Source organism: Lygodium microphyllum, chromosome 11, assembly GCF_053477565.2.
Source record: "Lygodium microphyllum isolate KBCC chromosome 11, Lygodium_microphyllum_v1.1.10, whole genome shotgun sequence".
Lineage (NCBI taxonomy): Eukaryota > Viridiplantae > Streptophyta > Polypodiopsida > Schizaeales > Lygodiaceae > Lygodium > Lygodium microphyllum.
Window position 1 is genome coordinate 84,310,901 of NC_141145.1, and position 18,490 is coordinate 84,329,390.

Sequence of the window (18,490 nt, forward strand, 5' to 3'; positions counted from 1 at the left end):
CGATGGTCTGGCCAGCAACATACTAGGCAAGGCTGGGAGGTGAAAGAAAGGACTCGTGCTCACAGATTAGGACTGTTTTCTTTTGGCTTCATCGTTTTGTAACATTAAAGTGATATTTAATGTAACATTAAGGTCACACTAAGTTTGTTTATTTTTTGAATCATGCGGATTGCTATGTTGGTGGTGATGAGCTAAAAATGCATTAGCGTCACTTAAACAACCCTCAAAACACACTTAATTAATGAAAAAAACCTTTTAGTTTAAAAAGAAATGCGATCCTGGAGAGTTATTGCCCACATACAAAACCCTAATTTGGGTTTCTATAAATAGACATGCAACCCATGCGCGGACGTGAAATTTTAAGATGCTTTAATCTTACCGATAACATTTGATTAATATATTAATCAAATGCGCGAGGTTGTTTGGCACATGTAATCCACATGGCAGTTATTTCATGGTAACATGCCAAGGATCCCAAGAATCCAGTAGGTGTCAAAGGCAAAAGTTGTAATAAGTTCTGCCTAGCAGGTACTAGGTAGTACCCGGTGTCAAATTTGGGCCTAGACCAATTTATTAGTCATTAATGTCAGTGGTGACATTAGAGACTAGGCATTAATTAATAATGTCAGTGGTGACATTAGAAACTAGGCATTAATTAATTAATGACTAATAAATTGGTCTACGCCCAAATCTGACATCGGGTACCACCAAATTGACCTAGCTAATTTCATTATTGACTAGTGAAATTAATCTTTTGAGCACAAGAATGATTATTAAATAATTTTTAGAACTAATATTATGAAAATTAATTTAATAAGTTGGATAATGCTAGAAAATGGGACTTGGCAAAACTTGCCCATGCAAGTGGGAAAAACGTTTTTAGAGGCTGGTGGAGTCTATTCCAACCATTGTGAGAGAGGAGGTTGGTAGAGAGCAAGGAGAGGCTAGTGATGTGATTTGCAACCACCAAGGATTAGTCCCACAGCATGTGACAGCAGTTTGGAGCCCTCTAGGAGCAGGTAACAATAGCCCAAGGTCCTTTTGGTGCAGATGACAGCATACAAGAGAAAACAACAATCTTTCTAGTGGTCCTAAGCTATAGATGACAGCTTCCATGGCTGTTTGAACAAGGCAGCAACAGTTTTTCAGCATTTCTCACGATGAAACTCTAAATTTCTCTCTACAGCATTCTCACTCATCCCCCACCATCTCTCAAGTTATCTCAGCATTTTTCAACAGTTTGAGCCGTCACAGGAAGAGATTTTGGTCAATCTCTGCTATAAACCCTAATTCACAGCAAAAATTAGAGCTTTGACAGTCACATCAGCATGCGTGCTCAAAATTGAGAGCCTAGACCTGAATTCTAACAACTGAAATTGAGAAATTTCAAGGAGATTCAGGAGGCCAACCAGCCAATATCAAATTTGGCATTGAATTTGTTTTTCAAGATGCAAGGTCAAGGCCAATTCCCAAGCAAACCAAGGGGCAAATTGGTTTAGAGGCTTGCTAGTAAGTTTTGACAGCAAGAGGCACATGGATTAGTAGAGGAGATAAGAGAATCTCAATTGTACTTCTTCCATTTACAATATAAGATAAAGAAATACCACAAGGGGCGCCAGATTCAAGGCCAACCAGGTGTCCAATATCCAAGGTTAAAGTGGTAAAGTGTGCATTTTCAGTTTATGTGAATTTTATGATTGTTATAATTAGTACTTAGTAAGGTTATTTACCACCCTATCCGAGTTGAGAGCCTAAACCTAAATTCTAACAACTGAAATTGAGGAATTTCAAGGAGATTCAGGAGGCCAACCAGCCAATATCAAATTTGGCATTGAATTTGTCTTTCAAGAAGCAGGGTAAAGGCGAATCCCCAAGCAAACCAAGGGGCAAATTGGTTTAGAGGCTTGCTAGTAAGTTTTGACAGCAAGAGCCACTTGGATTAGTGGAGGAGATAAGAGGATCTCAATTGTACTTCTTCCATTTACAATATAAGATAAAGAAATACCACAAGGAGCGCCAAATTTAGGGACAACCAGGTGTCCAATGTCCAAGATTAAAGTGGTAAAGTGTGCATTTTCAGTTTATGTGAATTTTATGATTGTTGTAATTAGTACTTAGTAAGGTTATTTACCACCCTATCCGAGGAGGAAGGCCAGTTTCAACTCATCACTCTCTCTTAATCTCGTTTTTGCAAGTTTCAAGAGCCGTATCTCTGTTGATCACACCCCATTTATGGAGGACATCGCACTTAGAGCTTCCCCTGATCATTTGCTATCATCTGGCGCCCGATTCCAGTCTTCGCCTCCTATTTGCAACTGTCGCCTGGCACCCTAGAGCTGCTGCCTACAATTTGTTGCTACGTTTGATGTTGACATCAGCATCTAGTGCTATCATCATCAGCCTGGAACTCTCGCCATCATCTTCTCTCTCCTCCAAATGCTGTAGTTTCAATTTTTGACTGCCGCCCTGACATTCTCTCACCTCTATCTGCTGCATTTACACCTAGCAGTTGTCGTTTAGATTTTCTCTCTCCTCAACTATCTATATTTTTTGTTTTTCTCTTTTTTGCATTGCCGTTTGCATTAGATCTAGCCTTCCTTGGCTACGTTTACTAGTGTTCTATACACAAAGGCTGCCTTTGCTGCAATTTGAGATCCATTCGGAGTACGACACTCTATAGTTCATAACCTCTGTCTTGATCCCAAATATACAAAAGAGTTCAAGGTTTAGTATTCACTGTATAGTATGCTTGCTACTTGAGCACTATATATTCATTATTCATTCACTTTATTATTCAATGTATTCATTGTCTCTTTACCCTAACCCTAATCCTAACTGTGTTCTGAGTTTATCAATCTGTGCTTTGTCATACGATTGGTTTTGTGCTTTTTGCGTTTAGAGCATTTCTTCAAATGGTATCAGAGCCATGTACTCTCTGAGAAACCTTGGCCTTTGATTGGAAAGCTCATTCGCAAAAGCAAAAACAACAAAAGGGTCACATGACTTCGAACACATTCACAACACCGCTCCAATCTCCGCAACCAAACATGGATCAAGAGTGGGCCTCTCAGCTTGCTACTATTCGATCTAACATGGATGGAGAACCATCTGACTCCATAGAGTCCACAAACCATATCAAATTTCTGCCACCAAGTATGATCTCATCCTTATGCATAGGGCTCAACAAGAGGTTGAAGATAAACCTGAGATTTCTCCTTTTGATTTGTACATAGAACTAAAGATCTTGTTGGACTTTCAAAATCTCCACTGTGGAGCAACCATCCGCAAGTGAAACCTAACTCGATTTACACATCACTTCCACAATACTTCTTTTATCCAATGCCAAGTACGAACCCTATTATTTCAGATTCTATGCCAGCTGATTCTGCATTTTCTATTGGATCGAGAGATGCTCATCAAGAAGAGACTCTTCAAAACAAGCTTTGGTTTGTGAGTAATGAGAAAGACAGATATTTCTTCATGAACTCAAAACTAGATAAGAAGCTAAAAGAAAAACTTGTAAGTATTTCTACCCTTCCTTTTCCTTCAAATGATTTTATTTCTCATGGTAAATATGCAATAGGTGCATCTTCATCCGGTGCATTTAATGGACAAAAGGAGCCAACCATGTTTCCCACAACAACATCCATCACAAATCCATTTGGACTCGCACCCATCTCTCCCTCATCTTTTGCTACACCTTCCTTTCCGCTTCCATTAAGTGTACCACATTATCCACCACACACCACACCGGGGGGTTTTGCACATTTAGGCACAGTCTTTAGGACCTCTACATACTCCATTCCAAGTGGTGTACTAGTGACGGAGGCTCGACCTCCCACACATACTTTCAGGTTATCCCTCTGGGAGTGCATCCCGGACATAGTGGAGTGTGGATTGTTTGGTATCCCAATTTGCCTCTATAGCACTACCTAGTGGACCATCCAATCATTATGTTGTGCCCTAGCCAACATTTGGACGAGGCTATCATGTCCCAGTGCCTCCAACTACAATATCATATGGACCTATGTTCGTTTCAGTAAACCCACAACAATCGGCACTCATTGAACATCAATAGCCTATTTTTACCTATCCACCTTTACCCCCTCTTGCTTCTTATCCACCACCACCACCACCATCTTATCCTTCATCTTATCCCATCTATCCATCTTCACAGACACCTCATGGTTCTAGTTCCTCATCCGCCACAAGCATGCATTTAATGACAAGACTCGTTTCAATGGGTCAAACTACACCACTAGATCAAACTTAATGAGGCATGTCTTAGACTCTCAGAACCTATGGGATCTAGTGCCAGAATTGGAACCCCAACTTGATTCCGCCCTGGTTCCATGCAAGGCCATCCGCTCATGGAAGGCTCATATCATAACACCTCCACTATTCTCGAGCTTATGTAGGGCTTGTTACCTAAGTTTCACTCATAACTTCAACATTTTGACTTAGTATCCAAGCGTTGGATACACTTGACTAACCGCTACATGACTCTAGACTGATACCCAACTACAGTGGTTCTTAAAAAGACTCCGTACAAGGTATTTTCTAGCTCTCACTCTATTATTTCTCACTTCAAAGTTTTCGATAGCCGTGCTTATACGCACACTCTTGATCACAAGATAGGAAAGCTCACCTCTCGAGCTGATCTCTTGATTTTTGTAGGCTATTCTTTCGAAGCGAAAGCCTATCAGTTGTTTGATCCTCGGACAAACAAGGTGATTGTTAGGAGGGATATCGTCTTTGATAAGAGAAACATAGTGCAATCCTCTGGACTGGACTCTTCATCCTCACCTTCGCTCACATCATTTGAGATCATGCCTACCTCCAATCAACCTTTTGATGCTTATACCTATCATTCTGTTGCAAGAAAATTACTCTAGTTGATTTATACTAGACCCAATCTTGCATTCTCAGTTAGTTTGCTTAGTTTGTATTTTAATACACCTAGAATGTCTCAATGGATTGCTTGTCTTCGTGTGTTAAGATATTTACGGTGTACCTATAATTACGAACTAGCTTATAATCATGGTTTATGCTTACAAGGGTACACTCATTCTGACTAGGCGGGAGATCCACCTGGCATTCTCATGGAGGCTACCTCTACACCTTGGGCACGTCACCCATCTCTTGGGCTAGCTGTAAGCAAGAGACTGTGGCAGCTTCCATGGCCAAGGCCAGCTATCAAGCTCTCTTCAATGGACTATAGAGGCCATCTATCTAAGGACCTTACTCGCCACATTACAGTTTCCTTGCAAGTCGCCTACAGTTATCTACAGCAACAACCAAAGTATCATTGCCCTTGCAGCAAATCCTATCATCACCCCTTGAACATGGCCAAAGCAATTCACTACCACTTCACCAGAGAGTTGGTTGAGCTAGGCACCATTCACCTAGAGTTTGTGCCGTCCAGTGATAACTTTGCAAGTATTTTGACCAAGGTGGCCAATCGGCCGGTTCTATAATATCTTCTACCCTGGGTCGGCTTCGATACACCTTCCTCTACTTCTTCCGATTGACGGGGAGAGGATGCTTCCCTTTTACTTCTCTTTCCAATTTGAGAGGGATAGTTTCCTTCTCTTGATAGTGACAGTGATGATGTTTACAACTTCTTGCTTTCAAATATTTATTTATTATGTATTCTCTATTATGGACATTTGTAACTTCATCCGCACTCTCAAGATGACATGATTGGAAAAGTGGCTTGGGCAAGTGAACAATTTTCCTACGAGAACACTATCCAAGTAGCACTGTTGCATCTCGTTCTTCATAAGCATGAAAATTTGCATCTTCCTTTGCATTACCCCATGCATCGGCATTCTGTTCATGTAAAAATACATCTATGCACATTTCTCCTTTTTCAGTCACCCTTAGAGCGGTCAACTCTAGATCCACCATACTCGTGGAATTGCACATGGCAGTCTCCGAAGGCGCTTCTTTTCTTATGCCTACATGCTAGCTTTGCTCATCTTGCTTGCTTACCTATCTTGCCTTTCTCTCCATATATTCTCCATAATATTGGCACATTCACACACCCTCTTAAGAATCCCTAGGCACTTAACCTAGTAGTGTGTGGAATTGTTTTGCTTATTTTATGAAGGTAGTGGGACTATCCATCCTTATTTTTCCATACTTCGAGACACATAGCTCAATGGGATGAAAAATTATTTAAAACCATCACTTAATACTAAACCTTTTGAACAAATCACGCCAAAAGTTCTAAAAAATCGAAAAGAAAAAGCATCAAAAAGTCCATTGTTAATTCCATTTGCCTTTGTAGGACTTAGTAGGCCCCTAGACAGCTGACGCACACCCTTGGTCCGATGCCTTGGCCTCTTTGGAATGATCACTTAGTAAAATAACAATCACCTCTATAGTCTTAGTAGATCATTGGGCAACCGACGTGCACCCTTTGCCCGATGCCCTAGCTGCTTTGGAGTGGTACGCCTTTAGGTAAAAGAAAACATACATCAAGGGCTTCTCTCTCATAGCTCAATTTTGGGCCTGAGAGTGGTAATGAGCAAAAAATGCATTAATCTGACTTAAACAGCCCCAAAACACACTTAATTAATGAAGAAAACCTCTTATTTTAAACAAAAACATAATCCTATAGAGTTACTATGTCCCACATACAAAACCCTAATTTGGGTGTCCCAAATTTCCTATAAATAGGCATACAACCCACCACTCTCCTTTAATCTCGTTTTTACAGATTCCACGAGCCGTATCTCTACTGTCTATACCCCGTTCACGAATGACATTGAGGTCAAAGCTTCCCCTAGCCATCTGCTACCATTTGGCACCTGATTCCAACCTTTGTCTCCTATTTGCAGCTATCGTCTAGTACCCTGGAGCTATCACCTACAATTTGTTGCTATGTTTAATGCTGACATCAACATCTCATACTGTTGTCATCAGCCAGGAATTATCGCCTTGATCTTCTCTCCCCTAAATGCTGCATTTTTAGTTTCTGGCTACCGCCCTATAACATTCTCTCACCTCTGTCTTCTGCATTTGCACCTAACATCTGTCATTCAAATTTTCTCTCCTCAACTACTTGCATTTTGTCTTTCTCTCTCCTGCACTGCCATCTGCATCAAATCCAACCTTCCTTGGCTACATTTGTTGGTGTTCGACACACGGCATCTGCCTTTGCTACGATTCGAGATCTGTTCGAAGTACAACACACTCTACAACTCATAACCTCTACTTTTATCCAAGATATACGAGAGTTCGAGGTTCAATACTCATTGCATAGTGTGTTTGCTACATGAGCACTATATATTCATTATTCATTCACCTTATTGTTCATTGTATTCACTATCTCTGAGTTACCCTAATCCTAACCCTAACTATATTCTCAGTTTATCAAATTGTGCTTTGTCGTACGATTGGTTTTGTGCTTTTTGCATTTAGAGCATTTCTTCACAAGTGGTTGTGCCTTTATATTCTTAATCAGCAAGAGCCATCTCCTAAGCTCGAGTTTCATGCATACCTATGACACTTGGTCAACATTGGAGCCATCTTCCAAGATCGAGAGCAGGCAGATTCCGATTGCCTTGGTAGTTGATTCTTCCCCTATTCTTCTAGTCGGGGAGAGACAGGTCTTTCTTCTTCATCCATTGGATCCAGTTGCACTATAAACTTATAAAGAGGCATCAACTCTAAGTAAGATATATAAGTCTAACATAAATCAAGTAGGGGAAAGGGCCAAACAAGGAGCCCAAAATCAGCATTGGAAAATGGCCAAAGAAGGTCAATTATAAGGACTGAGACCTAGTGATACAACAAATATGCGGCATAGTCTTTAAAAGTTCATTTTTTCCAATATCTTTAGAAGAATATGCTCGTCTAGAAAGGAGCACCTCTATACCACAACCAAATTGTCTACTTAGTTTTTAAATCTAGCACTAGAACGATTCTACTGTTTGGAAGATTATTTAAACCTTATGAAGGTCAATGTCTTATCAATGAAAGCTGAAAACCCTAGAAAAGCTGAAATTCTCAAAAGCCGAAGCTCGAAGACAAGACATGGACCTCAGAAATCCATTTAAAGGCCTTGCAAGCCATTCAAAGCCTCAAAATTCATCATGTTTAGTGAAAAACATTTACTGAAACTTCCAAAACTGGAATCCACTTGCTCTAAGATTAACCCAGCCTGAGCAATGCATTCTACTGCCATTGCATAACCCACAAAATTTTCACATTGGCTTTTGTTGCCAAATACTTCTCCACTAATTTTTTTGTCTACTCCAATTTTTACCAAGGAAGGGCTGATCTGTCATTGTTTTAAACAGGCGAGATTGATCCCCCTCAATTTGTTAAGGACCTGCATAAATTCATTGCAACAGATTACTTCATAGTTATCCTGTGACAAGTATGTAATCAAGAAAAGTTGCTCCACATCAATTCATGGTCCAGATCTTTCCTTGTGTGTCACAGAAGCATTTAAGATCTGTCATGCAAGCCTTACTGGGTTTGAGAGGCAACCATACAAAACAGAGAAAGAGAGAGGATTAAGTTGTTGGCAGTTGTTATCTGTTTCAAAAGCACGCACCACTTTCTTTCTTCTCCTCCTCCTCCTACAATTGTGTCTATGTAAGAATAGCACAGAGGTACACAAGGAGACATCCCTTAGTAATAGCGTGCATCAGTCACACAAATTCCAATTTGCATCCCGTTGCGTAATCAAACTCTCCGCGAGATATCTGTCTAACTGCAGTCCTTGCATGAAAGCTAATGATCAGTGATCTTTTCTGTTTGCCGGATTCCTCTGATCACTAGATCCTACGTGCAACTCTTGATAAAACCTAGATACCGCTCTGGTCATAAGTGTTGTTAAAAAAAAACACGCACACACGCGCGCGCGCCCACACACACACACACACACACACACACACACTCTCTCTCTCTCTCTCTCTCTCTCTCTCTCTCTCTCTCTCTCAGTGTAGCAAAAATGAATAAGACAAAAGAAACCTGCATCCACTTGGCTGTGTGTTTTCCGATCGAAGGCAGAGGCTTCAGTGACGAAGACGACGAACTGGAAGTCGACGCGTTTCGTGTAATGATCATGTTCGCAGATAAGGCGGCAGACCGTTCCACAGAAATGCCATGAGAAGGGCCTGATGAAAGGTAAGCGTAGGCACAAACCCTTCGAAGGAAGCTCCGAGCCATACTCCCTTCGCGCGTCTGTGCGATTGTAATGGACAAACTTGCACAGGTGTACTATCCTCCACTCAGAAAATATAAATTATATAAATTTCTAGACAATTTACCAAAGTGCCTATACATATTCGTCAGAAAATATAATGCCTTTACATGAAAGTAAGTAACATTAACAAAATAATGGTTAGTTTTTTTTCCTTGTCTAGGAATGCATTTTACACGTGTGCATGTGCGTGGGCACATGCACGTGTGTGTGTGTGTGTGTGTGTGTGTGTGTGTGTGTGTGTGTGTGTGTTAAAGGTGTGAATACCTTTTACATCTCCTTGCATTAAAAAAGGGTCAAAGGATTGGGAACCCTATGCCTATTTAATAGAGCCTCATTGTCATGGGGTTGGCTGTTCATAATAGAGCGTGACCCATGACTTGGTTGTTGCTCGTAATATACCAACACCATCAATAATCGTACAAGTAGAAGAAGAAGAAGAGGAAGATGATGATGTTGATGATGTTGCTACCCTTGACCATCTCAACCTGCATTTGAACTTTACACTATGTGAGCTACACACCATCATAGCTCGGTTGCTCCCCCTCATGATCAATTGTTTGCCCATAGTCATGGTTCCTTCTATCCCTTGGTTCCCTATGCATTGGCCTAACCTATCTTGAGTGTTCTTCAATGAGCTATTGTTTGCCTATTGCCTATCTCCTGCAATGTGAACGATTCCACTTATCATCCAACTCACACTACCATTACCAATACTACCGAGAGCCTCAATAGACCCTCATCCATGTCACGTACAACCCACTTCACATTTGCCACACTTCATGTCATCATTCACCCAATCGAATCTATGTATGCCAACAACACCTACCTCACCACACTTTTTTAATATCAAGATAAGGGTTTGCACCTTTGAACCACCTCAGTTAATATTTACTTTTTTAATGAGTAGTTCATACACGATTTGGGATTTTCACTTTTCTTTTAAATTTCTTCCCAAAAGAAAAGGGGGCTTTTCGTGTTGCCCCTTTTGCCATCAAATCAAAGCCTCTCATGATGCGCTCAAGGTTGTTCGACTGCTTGCCTTTGACATTAGGCAAAAAATGGCCTGCCATGCATCTAGTGCTTGGTGACACCATTGCAACAAGTGATTACGTCGACATAGAGAGGGGCTTTTAATCCCACCAATTTTTTTAAAACTTTTATAAAATAAAACTATTATTAAACATTTACAATTAAAGTTAAATTTTATAAATATAAATATGGTTGGAATTAGACACTGGCCACGCTCACACATGCACAAAAGATCTTTCGATCACATAAATATTAAATACTTGTGTGGGGTCCTCTATCTAGATTTTATGCATGATCTTTTAATTGAACTTGAAAGTTATACCCATGTATTCGACCACTAATCTAGTGCCTAGTGCCCTTGAGCCACATTGGCTTTTAATCGGAGTCATGCACACACACCTCTAAACCATATCCTCCTTTGAGTCCTTGAGCTTCTCAATAGACCGTGTCATGACCTAGCTCATGTTGCATCTCTCTCACTTATGTATCTCGTTTCCATGATCATTGTATAAGATTAGACACTGTCTCATTGAGGTAAGACCTTCCCATTCCCTTTTTTTTGTGTTTCATGTCATAATGAGAGGCGAGCAATAGACAACATAAATGCTATTTACAACGAGATATCATGAAACGAAGGTATTAATAAGGCTAGTTGACCTTAACTAGACCTTTATCTCAACAAAAAATTCATCGAGCTAACAACCAAACATATGAGCAAAACAACATACAACAACCTCTAATGCCTCCTGTAGTCAAGACAGAGCAACATTACAAAATCCATAAGCCTCAAGTGTGTTCACGCACCCTTTGATTAAAAAACCTTGAAGTATCGAGATCTTTTAATGAGAATTTAGATATTCATCATCAAATGCCTTCTATGCTCTACTCAAATCACTTTGGAGTCGATCCCAAGGTTGTTGAAGCCCTCAAACCATGCCAAACAAAGTTTTGATACCAAACTCAATGAAACATCCCCCCAAGAATGACACAATCAGGTCTTAGGCCCTCCTCAGGCCTTCAAAAGCATCTTCAAGCTTGTTTGTACATGCTCTTGTATGGTGCATCTAACAAAACATTCTATCACTACAACATATGAAGGATGAAAAATGATCTCTCTCTCTCTCTCTCTCTCTCTCTCTCTCTCTCTCTCTCTCTCTCTCTCTCTCTCTCTCTCTCTCTCTCTCTCTCTCTCTCTCTCTCTCTCTCTCTCTCTCTCTCTCTCTCTCTCTCTCTCTCTCTCTCTCTCTCTCTCTCTCTCTCTCTCTCTCTCTCTCTCTCTCTCTACCCTTCCTTTCTCTTCCATCTATCCTCTCTCCCTATGTACCTTGCTTCCTTTCTACCACTTATTCTCATTCTCACCTCCGATCAAGAAAACCTACCCAAACTCACAATCACTCATGAAAAATGAGTCGTTCGATGTTTAACCATAAGAACAAGAGTCCTTCATGACCCTCCATTCACCTTTCCACCTTACCCTCTCTCCCTAAGGTTCCTAATTGAGTGATAAATTTTCAAATTATGCATGTGCAAAGAACATGCATACTTGTTGAATGGTATGCTCTCATCATGATCCTGTCATGATCTAAGTTTCTACTACATATAGTTGCACCGAGTCTCATGCCATATAGTGCTCAAGTATGGTGCAAAGTGCAAAAACCCATTGAATGGCATGAAAGTAAAATTTAAAGAACAAGAGATGAACCCCAAGTATAATGAAATGACAAAAAGTACAATAGTAGGCTCATCCAAATAATCAAAAGACACTTCATTAAGAGATCTTAGGCAATGCTCTCCCATCTCATCAATAAAATCAACCACATCATCACAACAACAACAAATTGAGTCATTTCTAGAATCGTAACACCAAACATGTTAACAAAGCACAGGATCACTCCAAAACAACCATCCAACTCACACAACTCATCAACATAACATGATCCAATGAGTCAACAACATTCAAAAAGTGGCCAACACCTACCATAGCACCTTCACAATAAATCAACAAGGGACTCACCATAGCAAGCTAAAAAAGTGTCTCCAACAAGAAGCTTACTACCAATATCATCAACATCATCACAAAGACAAAATCATCACAAGGTAGCAAATTTGGGTCTAAAACATCATTCAAATACTCATCAACACACCAATTCTCAACAACAACAACTTTAGGAGAACTTAATAAAAACTTGGGGCTATCCAATAAGGTTTTCTCTTTCTCATCATTTCCTAAATCAACCATAAAATCATCAACACAACATTAAGAAGTGTGAGGTTAGTTCCACTTGAAACATCAAGACCATAATTGTGAGATGCCTCCTCCAATAGATCTAGAGGAGTCCTCTTAGTAGTCGACTGAAATTCAAATCACATCACCATCTAGTCTCCCCATGAGAAACCTAGGACTTAGTTGAACATGGGAATCTCAGTTCTACTTCACAAGGGAAGCGTGGACAAGTCACCCCTAACAGTAATCTAACACCCACATAAGAAAGACCACTTTTGTAATCCATCAAAGGCAGGAGTGAGGTTAACACTGCACTTGGTTCAAAGAGAGTGAGAGATGGGGGAGAGTGTAACTCGATCCCCCTACCCCATAAGGTAAAATCTCAGCTCCGGTCCCCTAAAACGATGTTAAACCTGGTAACTAATCCCATAAATATTGGGAGGGTCATGATTTAATCAGCTCTATCTAGTGTTGGCCAACTTATCGGGTCCACCCAACCGTAGGCATTCATTCGTCAGGATCGAAGCCTCCCATTTTCCTCGATTGGGTTTGCTTAGTTTTCTAATTAGCAAAGCATACTACCATGATGTTTGGACATATAAACTCAGCTTCCTGTGATCACACTCCGTCCATGGTCTATAAGGGATTTATTGGCTCAAAGCCCCTCTAAGCTTCCCTAAGCCTCAGGAGCCATCCTACATAATAGGGGAACTTATCACTTGGCCCTTTGCCCTCTCAAGTGCTCAAGCAATCAAAAACCAAAAATACCTACCTCCCTCGAGAGTGTAGGATCCCCACCCCCATGTGAGTTTTTCCACACAAAACACCTACCTCCCTTAGGAGCATAGGACCCCCACCCACATGTGAGTTTTTCCAAACTCCGCAAAGTGTTAGGGAGCATTGGGTTGGGGACCCCAATGTCTTGAACCACCACCATCCACAACTCATCTGGCTATGCAAGCTTGGAATCATAAGAGACATAATTCATCATTCACAAATCCAAAAACAGTCATAACCATAAAACATTTTTAACCCACTTGTCAATGTATGTGATGCATAGAATCTATCCCCTTCATCAATTTCCGTGTTCTTTTCTAAAAAGCAATTGATAATACTAACATGCTTTTGCAATTTTAAGTAAGTTCCAACTTATCGTAATCCTTTTCTTATGTACTAACCTAATTATCTCCGTTCGGCCATCCATCGCGATTACGGTTTATGGCCGCAACCTCGGTTTGTTGTGGAATAACTGGTCCTTCGGGTTGAATGGATTTCGGGTTAACTTCCACTTGCGCTTTAGCAGCAACTACTTCCTCACATTGGGGAGCTCTCTAAGCGTGACCTTGCTTAGCATCTCGACGTCTCTTGGGATCCAGGGAAGAAGCTTGATGGATTCGAGCAACACTTCTGTGTAGGTGTGGAGAGAGAGAGGCTCAACTAATTGCAGCAGAGCTTCGTCACGTCAACAACAACAGAGAGACTTCTGCACGGTCATTGTGTGTTTTTGACATGATGCTCTACCCGTGTTTATATAGTAATGGGGAGGCGGGGGTAAAGAGAGGACGCTTGCTTTTTAGCATTTTCGATGACATCATTGATGATAAAGAGAGAACACTCTCTTTTAGAGTCTTTGATGATATCATCGATGACATCAGAGAGGGGGCTCCGTTTTTGTAGTGCGAAGATAAAAATTTACAAATATATGGGCGAGCATCGCACGTGTCGTGTCATCGGGCGGGCGACGACCAAGGCGGCAACTAAGGCATAGTCCTTGGCATACTTGGCAATAGGCTATGAAGGCTTCATTGGCACCATTGGCTGTGCGTGAGAAGCTCCCACTAGCTTGTAGGAAAATTTTCCCGTGAGATCACCCATCCCAGTAGTGTCATCACCCAGGTGCACTTAACGCCAAGTGACTATCCATTAGGCTAGTTCTTTTTGTTGTTCTATACTACAAACACAATTTTAATAAGCTAGTCTTGGGAGGGTTTCCCAAGTCTTCCTTCCATGAGCTAGCATATAATACCTCATTAATAATAACAATTATCTTCATATTTAGAGCTAGTTTTAAAAATGTGCAATTTTGTTTTCAACATAAATCAAATTTTGGAATGTATATGCACATTGTCTATTAAAATAAACTAAGTAATGGGGACATTACAATAATTCACATTATAATCAATAACATCATAATCAATCACATCACATTCACAAGTATAATCAATAATATCAACAATAATGAATAGAGTCACTCTTCGACTCGAAACACAATCAACATCAATCTCAAAACTATTAGGGGTCTCTCCAAGATTTCCCTCATAACACAATGTAACATCACAAAACTTACAAGCAAACAAATAAGATTCAATCGAGTCATAACAAACAACACCATCAATAGTCAAAGGGTCAAAACTCTCAACTTCATCACTCTTGGGATTAGCTTGCACATCTAGAAGCTCACTATCAATCTCCAAAACATTGATCTCAATAGGTAGCAATTTGGAATCTCCAACCTCATCTTCTAACCTTTCAACTCTTGATCTCTCCCCCTTATACTCCTCTAAAAGCTCAAGAAATCCTCCTTAGTCACATCTCCTCACTTGATCTCTCAATACTATCAATGTCCTCCCCACTGTTAAGGTGCTCAAAGCTATCACTACTCTTCAATATCTCCAATGTATCTTGGCTCTCTTCAATCTTAACTATCTCAAGGCTATTACTACTCTCACCACTATCATGACACTCATCCAAGCTTGCAAGGCACTCAAGGCTGTTATTAATCTCCTCATCATCTAAACACAAGGCTTAGTCCTCAAAGCTTGACCTTCAATTTGATTTGTAAGGTCATCACATGCACATGCAAACAAATCTTCTACATCCCTCCTCATTCAATCCTTCATCTTTATCTTGTTTTGCACACCCTTTTATTGGCAAATCATCTAGAAAAGGCATAGCAAGATGTGGTATATAATCCTACAATACTTTATTCATTGCGTTCATCATGTGTGCGAAAAAATTCATTGCCCCCATGGTAAAGTGCACATTTGCATTAATCCCAATGGTATCTTCATGGTAGTAAGATCCTTGCTTTCAATAGGTAAAAACTCGAACTAATTAACCACAGTATAGGTCGCCTAAAGAATATATAGTTGTTCTAGCAAAAGCCTCTACAAACTTACCCACAATAGGACCTACTCCTACATTCCCGATGGTCACTTTATTAACTAGTAGCATATCCTAAATGAATGTCATTGTCCCATTTTTCTTGGGCACTCTAAACCACATGGTAGAGTAAGGAGCTAAAGGAGGCTCCAATATCCCCATCTTAATCTTTTCATTCAATCAATCAATTAGCTTAGACAATTGAGCATTTCGCATTGGAATTGGTCACCGCAAGTTCCATGGCACATGTGGAATAGTGAAAATAACCATAGGTGCAACTATACTTGGATCCATGCAGCCAATATCATGTGGTTAAAATACAAAAGATCTTCCATCCTCAAAACATGACTTGTCTATAGGTAAAAGAAAGGCATCACATCCAAATTTCATCTCTTTGAGAGATTTTGGAGTGAACCAATGCCTAATCCCTTTGAGATCCCATAAACTTAGCTAACGAGAAGCCAAACCAATCATCTCCTCACTATTTGGAGGTAAGGGCAATGTAACTAGTTTCACCTTTTTATCCACAATCTTATACTTCATATCAACCTTAACTTTAGCCATGCCATCCATTCATAAACACTTCTGCTTTATAAACTTTGTTGTCACTTGGTACATATCCAAAGAACATACCAATATCATGTAATTTTTAGATTTCAACATAGTGAAAGGTCAACCATTGTATCAATATGAGACAACCCATCTTACTTCCCAGTTATGTATTCTTCAACTTCCAAGAATCCATGTTATTTCATGCCTTTCTATGCCCTAAAAACATATTATTTTCTAGCTCTATATATAGTTTTGACCCTTTTTAAATACATATAACTTTTTGTTGAAAATGCAAATAAACCCTATAGAAAAAGTGCCTGTACCTAGTATATGAGACGATAGCTTTTTTTCATCGTACACCACCATAGTCCCAATTTACAATGGTGCCTAATAAAATCCTAGCTCACGAGAATATCTTAATTCTTTCACATTCAATGACAAAGGATAATCCCTCAGTGTATCTCAATTCCGTGCATGATTCACACAAATAGTAAGAAATTGCACAACCCTTTTTCCATCATGGCTTCTAATCCTTGCATAGGTTGATGGATAATCTAACATTTTTGTCTCCATGCGTACAATTGTGATATATGGTTGTCCAATGATAATATGATAAGTAGAGGAATCCTACACAAAGAATGGCTACATACATATCTCTAGAGTTCGCATTGTTAGTAGCGCATATTCTATCCATACTCTACATCCACTAATCATCTTTCGTTCTCATACAAACTTCTAACCATAACATTGATTTCAAAGCCATGATCAATAAGAGCAATGCAAGGTGCTCCACTTTCATTATTGTCTCAATGATTGCATGAGCCCAATCATGTAATGTATAATGGCTTCTAGGTATCATACCTATAGCCGCTTCACCATTGTAATGCATTTGATGCACTCCCTTTGATGTATGGTTGGAAAGCACTGCATTTTCAACCTTACCAAAAAAAAATTACCGTTAGCCAATTCAATTTTAGCAGCTTCATCATCAATAGGCATTGTTTGAATACCTTGCAATCCACAATCTTCTCCTTGCACCATAGCATGTGCTGGATTCCCAACATTTTGTTGTTTTCTCTTAATGATATCAGTGAGCTCTTGACAGAATTCTCTATTGGCGATGCCAAATCCCAATGAGCATGATCAACATCCTCCTCAAAACACATGGGCTCTACAACCTCAATAACTTTCACCATATAAGCAAAACAATTAGTTGTATAACCCTTAATAGGGTATCTAACCCTGCTAGGCTTGCATATATTACTGGATCACTTATTGAAGCCTTTAGATTGTCTTGTGATTTTTGTACAATTGGTATCTTGACTATATGGTTACCAAGTTCATCATCCAAACTTTCTGTAGCATTACTAGTAGAACCTTTCTCCTTTGTTTATAGTAGGATTGGTTACATATGCACTACTGCATGATGTCTTTGGTCTAATGCGTGTGTGACTTTTATTTTTTTGCACATGACTCATATGATCACCATCATCATCTAATGCATCATCACTAAATGCATACTAACTACTCATCTCATAAAAAATGACATATTTGCTCACTCTAAACTTGGTAGTGATAGAGCTATAGCTATAATAGTGATACTTGTTTTGATCAATAGAGTATTTGATAAACATGCATTTTTTAGTCTTAAAGTCAAGTTTCTTTCTCAACTCATCGAACACATGAACATATGCATACAGCCTTTTCAAATGTGATACATTAGGCTTTCTATTGTAAGGCATTCTTTAGGAGATACCATGAACTATGGTGAGTTTTGTTTCTAATATAATTAATAGCTTGAATTGATCCTCCCTAATAATAACTTTGTATATTTTTCTCAAGCATCAAGTTACGTGTCACTTCAATATGTATACAAGGCGTTCTTGCATGTAGACTACCATTTTATGTCATTGTTACCGTGTTTCGTGCAGCACAGAGGAGCGGAAAACAGAAAAAAGGAAAAAGCAAAAAAAGACGCCTTGACCGGTAACCAGACCCTGAAAAATTTAAATGTTCGGGCACGACCCTGAGAAAGTCTCAGTGTCGCCCCGAGGCAACAAAAGAGTAAAAGGTGCACCATTAAATATGGAAGCGCTCCCGAATCCTTGTAAAAGAGCGCTAGGCTTGCTCCTGTGCAAATTGTACACATTAGTTGGGAATAGGATGAAATTAGAGTGGTGGGAAATGGGAAAAAGGGCCTAGGCTATGGCCGGCCATGTAAAAAAGGGAAAAAGGGGATGACTGTCCAAAAAGGATTTAGGGTTTTGTATATAAAGTTGAAAAGTGAATGAGAAGCTCAT

The 18,490-nt window shown here is 39.8% G+C and overlaps 1 protein-coding gene across 1 annotated transcript in view; it reads right to left on the reverse strand.

Annotated features, from left to right (window-relative positions):
- The window catches only part of LOC148029035 (NADH-ubiquinone oxidoreductase-like protein), a 35,503-nt gene extending 26,260 nt beyond the window's left edge, over positions 1-9,243 (reverse strand). The window contains exon 1 of the mRNA XM_087687802.1: positions 8,989-9,243. Coding sequence (XP_087543928.1) covers positions 8,989-9,186 — 198 coding nt within the window. The 5' untranslated portion in view covers positions 9,187-9,243. The remainder of the gene's footprint in view (positions 1-8,988) is intronic.
- Between the last annotated feature and the right edge of the window lie 9,247 nt (positions 9,244-18,490).